At 39.4% G+C, this 9,547-nt stretch overlaps 1 protein-coding gene across 1 annotated transcript; it reads left to right on the forward strand.

Moving 5' to 3' along the window:
• The first annotated feature begins 4,111 nt into the window (after positions 1-4,111).
• Positions 4,112-5,389, forward strand: LOC137276413 (uncharacterized). The gene has a single exon (XM_067808223.1). The coding sequence runs from the start codon at positions 4,112-4,114 to the stop codon at positions 5,387-5,389; it is 1,278 nt and encodes a 425-aa protein (XP_067664324.1).
• The last annotated feature ends 4,158 nt before the right edge of the window (positions 5,390-9,547 follow it).

The raw sequence follows: 9,547 nt of genomic DNA on the forward strand, positions 1-9,547 counted from the left end.
TTCCTACCACACTGGCACGCGCGCACACACACACACACACACACACACACACACACACACACACACACACACACACAAAATTAATTTTGAAACAAGGGTTCTGAGTTACTAAACGTCATGTCAGATACTGATCGGAGAGGGGATCAGACTACCCTCCTTCACTCGTACAGATCATTAACTCGCTCTAAACTAGTTAATGGTGCCGTTGTCAATGGAGGAGCCAGCCAAGGCAATTTCAAAAAATAACTTAGGCTCAATTACGGAGCTTTTAGGACATCGCCGGTAGACAGTCTACATGTGGAGGCTAAAGAACCTCCCCTTCAAACACACAGCAGGAAACGTTGCTTGCGGCATATCATTAACTTACGTTCAAATCAGTCCCATTCACCATAAAATTGTGTTTTCAACCCATTGAATGAAAACTTATTTCCTAACTTGCCAAGCCTCGTTCCACCACTTGGAATCAGAATTCCAAACAAGCATTCATATCAGTGTCATAGCACTGTTACAGACTTCTGTCTTCACCACCCTGGCAGATGTGAAACAACCGGTGGATCTCACCCTCACCAAACTCAAAAATACTGAAACAAATCCTTTGGTGTTCCAACAGGAATGAATACAACCAGCCAGTTGCATTCCCCGTATAACGCCCATAGATCCCTTTTCACAGACGGATCAAAGGATAGTCATTGAATCCAAGACTTGATAAATGGATGCAATGGCTTTTAGCATTCTACACACGTATACCACCACTTGTCAGCCCATACTGGTAAATACCGTGCTTAATTGGTTTGCAACGTTTCAACATAAATCTTCTACAATTACTTATTGGAGAGGTGTTTGAAGTATGTTTTACAGTAAGAAACTGATTTTTGTGTGAGAAACAAATTTCTGTTGACATGTCACAAGTAAAATGTACATCAGCCAGAAATTTACAACTGGTGGTGAAATGGTTATAAATAGATACACTCACTCCCAAAAGAAATTTATCAGTATCTACTGTGACGTAAATCCACAGTGTTGAATAGGATCCTGGTATTTAATTGACTCGATTGATACGTTTCCTTGTGGTGGCGAGTGGTCCTGTGCATAGGTCGGTTGAAGTTAAAAACCGTCGAGCTCGGTGAGTCCTTGGATGGGTGATCATGTTTGGCAGCTTGACTCCTAAGAGTTTCTAGGGCTTCAGTCCTGCCCTACAACGAAGCACATGTGGTGCATGTGAGTTTGTTCACCCAGCAGAAACTGGGATGAAGTCATGTGACTATAACTTTCTAGCGCCTAAGAGGCAGCTTGGGTTATCAGGGGTAATGAAAATTAGATTCCGATTACAGTGTCCACTGAGCAACTTGTCAGATGGATACTAGTCGCTATACAAGTGAATTATTTTCATTATTATGTTCTACAAATTAAAGCTGGTATGCAGCAGAGAGTGTTCAGGTGATCCTGGCACAGTCAGCCCGGAAGGGCTCATCATCAGCTCAGGTCCCTCGCCACCGCTACACGCCACCACCAGACAGCGAATATGACTTCTCCCAGGAAACACTGCCTTGTGGACAGTCTATGAATTCAATGCAAAGACGACATTTCATATTGATATTTTTGTTAAGAATCATATTCTGGCCGAGTGTCAAATGACTGGTCCTGAGAAGCGAAAAGGAACCCCTCAGTTTCACGTTTGAGACCAGCCGACATCATCAAGACCTACAACAGACAAAATCAGTACTGCAGATATGGTAGACGCTCCGGTCAAATTATCGAAAAGATCTTCACCGGTTGCACGTGTCCTTATAGCTGACGATGACTGTTCTAAAGATACAGCACAGTGTCTGTCACACCAATCACGATACCTGGACAACAACAGAACGTTCAAAGGAAGATACTACGATCCAGGTTAGAGTTATAGCAATATATCATCCTGCAGACACTGCCTCATAGATTACTGCTCATGCTGAGAAGAGCAATAGCACAAACCATAGTCATGGCTCCGGGTAGATGGATGTGTCCGTAATCGGAATTCGCAAGTGTGAATGTTTTTCAAATGTCCACTGTTTTCGTTAATTCTCGATATCCTGTAAATATTAGGATACCTATATTATAAACTCGTATTCCCAACTTCCAGGGCTGAGGAAACTTGCATTATTACAGACTTCATCTCTTCCTTCCCATGTGTTAGGTTACATGCACTCTTACCTTTTTTCCTTTTTCCCAAATATTGTTAGTTAATGTTGGTGCAATGATACTGGTACCTTTCCTCATTCGTCTATTCCCGAGAAACCTTGTATATCATTGTTTTATCATTTCAACTTCCTGTATGTGTTCGATGAACTGATATGTTTTTAAATGTTCCGTCATTCTCAGTAAGTTTATTTAAACCACCTTTAATGCTAATTCATTAGATCATAACAAATTATTCTCAGATATTAACGGTCTTCGTTAAGGTTTACTATACATCACCGCCACCAAGAAGCAACAGCTCGCCCATTTTATAATTCTGTTCACAGATTATGTCTTTCCGTAAATGAGTTTATCCAGATAAACATGTTTACACATTAAGTAGGACAAAACTGCTGCAACCAACATTAGATCAGACTATTGATGGCAATATAGTCACTTATTCAGGTATGACGACGTACTGTCGATTCACCTGGCATGAAATGCATGCACTGCGTACTCGCACAGGGGGCTATCTCAAATATATTGTTTGCTTTTTTCATATGTGTTCAATATGTCACATCTATTGGTTAACATCGCACGTGTCTGTCTTTCATTAAGTTTAAGTTGAGATATGTAAAAGAGTATGATACATGATGTCCACAGAAAAGCATCATGTTAAATGTCTCAAAATATACAAATAGCATGATGGTCTTTTTCTGTTCAGCGTCGACAGGTTTAACTCTTCACAATGTTTTTGTCACGATATGGCTGATATATCCCCTCAATTTACCCGTGTGGCGCTACCTTTCACGACTGTCTAGTGAGAGAGTGATCATTTGCGCAGATCAATGCTCATGATGTTGATCACAGAATCGTCTGGTCCAGACTCGACTATGTACAGACCGCCGCCATATAGCTTGATTATTGCTGACTGCGGCGAAAACTAAACTCACACACTCACTCACTAACCATTTGCTTAAAACACGTGAATGCCATCTGAACATGACGCACTCACCGTCCAGTAATGGAACTACTGTTCAAAGCACAGACTGAAAAAAGACCTTACGTCCAAATACAACGTAGAAATATTATACTGTTTAAATGATTATTAAACATGTTGACTGATACACTTTATGCAAATAGTAATAGATATATGTTAGCTATGAAATACAGTTATATTTAAATGTTTTATATTCACGGATGTTTTCCAATTCGAATCAGTAAGGAAATTCCAGTGGTTGGACGTTTCATCAGGCTGGATGGGAATCGTAGACGAGACCTTAGTAACGGGTTTCTCGTCTGTAGGGAATTTTTCCGCGAAATAATGATCATGTTTTGCTGTAATGGCCAAAGCTATGAAACACGCGCAAAGATAATTGTTCTCCGGAAAAGAAAACGACGCCTGAATGTGTGATACAAGTCAAAGAAGGAACGGCATAATTTCTGTCACATGAAAGTCAAATTTGACATGTTCTTCAAAGATATGTCTTTTGAGTTCTTGAATGCTGTGCCTTTTGACAAATTAAACGAGTAACATGGGGTTTGTTGCTCGATAATACCTCAAAATATTGACAACGACTCGAGCTACAGGGATGCTGTCTTATATAGAAGTCAGAGAGTGAGTGAGTTAAATTTTACATCACATCGGCAATATTTCAGCTATATCGCGGCGACTTTAATGCCGCTTTTCTACTGGTAGAGCGATCTTCTATTATTTTCAATGTGATTTTATTGCATTTTTGTAGATTTCAAAAAGGCTTTTGACTCTATTAACAGGAAACTTCTTTGGTACTCCATAATGAAGAATGGTGTTCATGGTCGTATACTTGTTTTGTTAAAGAACATGTATTCTAAAATTCAGTGTGCCGTTAAACTCTCTAACACTACAGTGTCGGAGTTCTTTGATTCATTAAGTGGTGTTCGTCAAGGGTGTATTATTAGCCCAATGTTATTTTCCATGTTTATGTTAGAACTTCAGAATATGATAGAATCGTCCACTCTAAGAGGTTTATCGGTTGGCCAAGAGTTTATGGAAATATTATTATTACTATATGCGGATGATTTATGTTTAGTTGATGACAGTGTCATTGGACTGCAGCGGAAGATAGATATCCTTGATAGTTTTTGTAATAAGTGGGGTCTTCAAGTTAATTTAGATAAAACAGAAGTCATGGTTTTCAGAAATGGTGGTATATTAAGGCATTATGAAAAATGGTTCTTTAGTGGCTCTCAGATAAAGGTTACTACGTATTATAATTATTTGGGCATTTTGTTTTCAAATAGATTGTCTTGGTCAAAGTGTGTAGACACGTTAGCTGTCAAAGGCAACAAGGCGCTGTTTTTCATCAAAAAGTTACTTTTTATGCTCCCGGGATTGCCAGTTAATATTGCATTTAAACTATTCGACATTAAAATTAAGCCTGTGTTGCTATATGGTGCTGAAGTCTGGGGATTTCAGAGATATCCAGTGTTAGAATCATTACATTCTAATTTCTGTAAGTTTGTGCTGGGCGTTAGCAAATATAATTCTGGTAATGCTGTTTTGGCAGAGTGTGGTAGACATCGATTGTATATAGATTATCATGTCAAATGTGTTAAGTATTGGTGCAAACTTTTGAGGATGGATAATAGCAGATATCCCAGGCAGTGTTATCTTTTAATGAAACAACTCGATGAATCTGGCAGGACAACATGGGCGAGTGGTCTAAGGCAGCTACTTTCCAGCTTTGGATTTGGTGATGTGTGGTGGTTTCAGGATATTGGCGATATGGATAGGTTTTTAATGCTGTTTAAGCAACGCATATGTGAGTGTAATGTGCAAGTAATGTTTGATAACATAAGTACATCTTATAGGTTAAAACATTATCTCCAGTTAAAATCATGCTTTGATACAGAATATTATGTCATGAATATTAGAAACTGGGAGTTGAGGAGATGCTTTTGTTTGCTTCGATTAGATGAGTTGCCTATTCAAACAACCATTGGGCGAAGGTATGGTATCGATAAACGATTGTGTTTCTGTAAGTATTGTAATGATAAGATAGTTGAAGATGTTATGCACTTCATATTTGTGTGCCCAATGTATAATTTGGTAAGGGCTAGATATATACCATCTCTATTTTCCGATAACCCCACTGCTTACTCATATACGCAACTAGTATGTAGTAAAGATCATCAAACCATACTCAATGTAGCAAAATATGTTAAACATTGTTTGACTCTCCGCAGTGCATAATCATTGTCACTAATGCTATATCACAATGTTAATGTTCACAGATGTACATGGGCCGATGGCCTAAAAACGAATAAAACAGTTACTTTACAATGTGGTCCTCTTTACAAGTCAGCAACATTTACTATGTACCCCGAATGCTGAACTCATTTGGTCCTTCGTGGTAGTAATTCTTTATCTAGAATAATATTGAATCACGCATAAATAATGGAATTACCGAGGTTTCCGAATGTCATTTTTAGCAGTTTTTCCTCCAATTGTAATATTCAAATTGTCTAACTGCCCCGTAACATGTTCTTATAATAGACACATATTCCATTTCAACATGTTTTCGTCGCGGTACGGCTGATATATTGCCGACTGGACGTTAGATATTAACTAACTCACAACACCCATCCACGCATCCCCCTGTGCAGCCGTATACATTTGTCTTCATCGGTGCAGAACATAAAAAGTGTTCAATATTTCTTCACCAAACTAGGCACTAAGATACGTCTGGTGGAGAACTGGTTCCTTTGTGTATTTTCTAAATATAATATATTATGCGTGTCCATGCCAACAATTTTGACCTCGAGATTGGTTGTAGTTGGGTGAGTGCGTGAGAGCATTAGAGGACAATGCAAACAAAACCAACAACCAATGAGCTATAGATTGCCAAAAACGGAAGGTAGAGCATGATATTAGGGAGCATGGGGACGTTTGCAACCTGCATGGACCCAAGCTGGAGTTACACCATCCGTCAGCCTTTGGATTTTATGCAGAGAAGTAGCCATACATTAACATAACAAAAATACTACGATTAAAAACATGGAAAACATAAGTTTACATCAAAGGTTTTGTGACTTACGTACCCTCTCGGGAGGACAGTAATTTTACAGTACTTTAACCCCTTTTGAGGGTATAGCCACTGGCAATTTGATTTACTAATATAGACTTCCAATTATAAAATATTTTAATACGTGGTATATTTGAGATTACACACGTGGTATATTTGAGATTACACTTTCTTAGTAAAGTACAAATTGCAGTACTATTTGAGTCCCCTTTGGGATTCGAACCCAAGCCCTCAGAGTTAGGCACCTAATCGCCAGCATACAAAGTCCAAGAGAGAGAGTTTATTGGTTTAGTGGCCTAGGGTACAAGAAATACACAGATATTCGCTTCTGTGCACTCAGCACACATGCATAAATAGAGTGAGTGAGTTTAGCTTTACGCCGCATTCAGCAATATTTCAGCTACATGGTGGCGGTATGTAAATAATCAAGCCTGGACCAGACAATCCAGTGATCAATAGCATTCATCGCTAAAGACGACTCGATTCCAGTCTCTCTGGGCAAATCGGAGGCGACTTTGGCGAAATATCCCATACTTATTAAGGGTACTGCTTACACATGAACAGATGTGTTGTATAACAATTTTGTAAAGGGATACAGAACGGAGGATCCTGTTTATCTTGAGTGACCAATACAACATCGCCGCATGATGACCTCCTCAAATCTGGACTCAAGTAGGTATAACCAATATGAGGTTTTATTGCATGTAATTTATCCATACCTACTTGGGTGTCCCACTTCTTTTGCATCAGATCACGGATATATGATCTCATTGTAGCTTTATAATCAGAGTATGGAAGTATAAGTGATGCCACAGATTTGTTGAGCGCTGCCTTGGCAGCTAGATCGGACACTGTATTCCCAGAAATGCCTACGTGGCTGGGTAACCAACAAAAGACGATGTCGTAGTGGCCAGTAGCAAGACCATTATACAATTCAATAATTTCTATTAAAAGTGGATGTATGTAATCGCCTGAAGGCAAGAAATAGAGTCTGCACAGATTATATCTTGTTTATGTTTAGGGTGTCTGTGAATATATCTAAGAGTTGTTAATATGGCGTTTACCTTTGCTGTGAAAATAAAGCTGCTATCCGGTATTCTTAAAACTATATGTACTACCAAGAAGTGCCGAATGACTTGCAATGACGTACATTGAAATGCATGGCCATGTATGCCCACGTGGCCTACAAAACCTTTTCATAAGATATATCGAACTATTTTAATAACTAAAAATTGATCAAAACCCGAAGATTGTGATTCTGACAACAGATGGTTTCAAAGTTCGAAATTTCTTCACCACACTTGGCACATACATTGGTCTGGTGGTTTCCTGGTGCTTTTTGAATTTTTGAGTTTGGAATAATACATGTCTTGCGTTTCCACGGCAACAATTTTGATTTCGGCAGAATTTAATGGTTGTGCTCTGTTCCGGAGCAGAACTTTATAATATTGTACATATAATATTGCAAGACCATAATATATCACATAATCATAACTAGTAAACATATCTATGAAGTGTATTTGCCATTGCGATGGATAGTGATGTCTTTGTCTTCTTGTTCTCACAGAATATAACCACTATTGCAGTTTATTTACAAGGTCACCTTAAAGGGATAAAAGGGAGTCCCGAATTTCTCGGGTACTTAGTAACATAGTACCAGCTCTAGGAAATATTTGGCCTGCATCAAATGTACATGGGACTAACACACACTTCCTATAGACAAGGACTAAACATCAGACTGTAACGGTTTGGGTAACGTTCTACGTATATCTCTCTTCATACACTGCCAGCAATTGAGCCATACTAGGAACCAAGGGGGGTTACAGTATCTTTGGTTCCTGCATAGGCCTTAGTTGGATTAACATCATCCTTTCAGCCGATAGCAATCGAGACAAATCTAACCACGCATGTTCTAAGATTAAAAAGGTAAAACGTTTATTTTACCTTGAATGTTTTGGGGGCTACCGTACCTTCTCAGAAGTACAATAATTTTACAGTGTTTTATAATAATACGGGTATTTGCAATGCGCTGAATTCCACACCACGGAGGGGCATGCTCAAAGCTTTAACCTTGATTATTGTTACCCCGGACAACCCAAGCAGCCTCTGTGGCGCTAGAAGGTTAACAGTCTTTATCTCACCCATTTTCTGTTGGGTGAGCAGAGGCGATTTTGAACAAACTCCCCTGCCGAAACATTCTCTTCCCACAGAAGTTACTCCTGTCATATCTTACCTACGTAACCTCTGTTCTAATACGACCATATTTCCCGGTCATAGAGAAATCCCCTTGAGGCAACAAAATCGCAACAGGAATTATCTCCCTTGTTCCTATCAAATCAGAACACGCGTTAAATAGACTTAACTCAAATATGGCGGCCCCCGTGGAGTTGATAACTCAACGTGCGATGGAAAGATTCGATCTTTCATGTTTAACTGAATATCAGAAACTGGCAATAGAGAGTGCAGGGATCAGTCGCCAGGATGTGTTTGTAGAAACGAAAACTGGTAGTGGTAAGTTTTCCATGCCTGATCTTGCGAACTATCACTCTTGAAACAACGTCTCTGACTGCATAACTAAATCTGAATACCCACAATCGCGAGACTTGAACACTCGCACCATCGCCGTATTAGAACAGAGGCTACGTAGGAAGATATGGCACTAGTAACCTCTGTGGGAAGAGAATGTTGCCTAAGGTGCGACCAGGTTTCACATGTGCTTCGTTGTGGGACAGGACCGAAGTCCTAGAAACTCTCATGTGTCAGAGCCAACACGGTCATAAATCCAAGGACTGACCCTCGAATATTGTGAATAAACCCCATGACCACCACGACCTAAGTGAATATCCGACAGTACTGAAAGTTAGTGTGATGTCTATCGTACTGGCCAGTTATAGCAGCGGTTGAAACAGCACTTCCAAAGCACGAGGCGGCGAAGGGCCACTATTATTGCTCTGTGGGGCACGAATCTATCAGGAATGTGTAGAGATAGAGAAACGAAAATTCAGAATTATTTTAAAACATACTGTCAATTAAAGAAAAGTAGACCTTATGACTATGTTTTGGCACATGCTGCTGAACAATCCACTCCCGCTTAACAGGGTACAGCGGTGAAGCATTGACTCAACATTAAGGCCCATTATTATTGAAATGTGATCTAATGGGATTTCTTAAACTATTGTATTGTTTCAGTTTATAGCCAGCGTACATCACAAATACAAAGTGGTTCATATCTCGTGTTCGCATAGTGTACTGAACAGCAAAATAAACGCAAGTTTCGCACAAACCATCTCTTAATGGTAAACTTCATGATCATAAACTTGACAAAA

Source organism: Haliotis asinina, chromosome 1 (genome assembly GCF_037392515.1).
Source record: "Haliotis asinina isolate JCU_RB_2024 chromosome 1, JCU_Hal_asi_v2, whole genome shotgun sequence".
Lineage (NCBI taxonomy): Eukaryota > Metazoa > Mollusca > Gastropoda > Lepetellida > Haliotidae > Haliotis > Haliotis asinina.

Coding starts and splice junctions, on each gene's coding strand:
- LOC137276413 (XM_067808223.1), top strand. CDS start 4,112: ATGTTTATGTTAGAACTTCAGAATATGATAGAATCGTCCACTCTAAGA.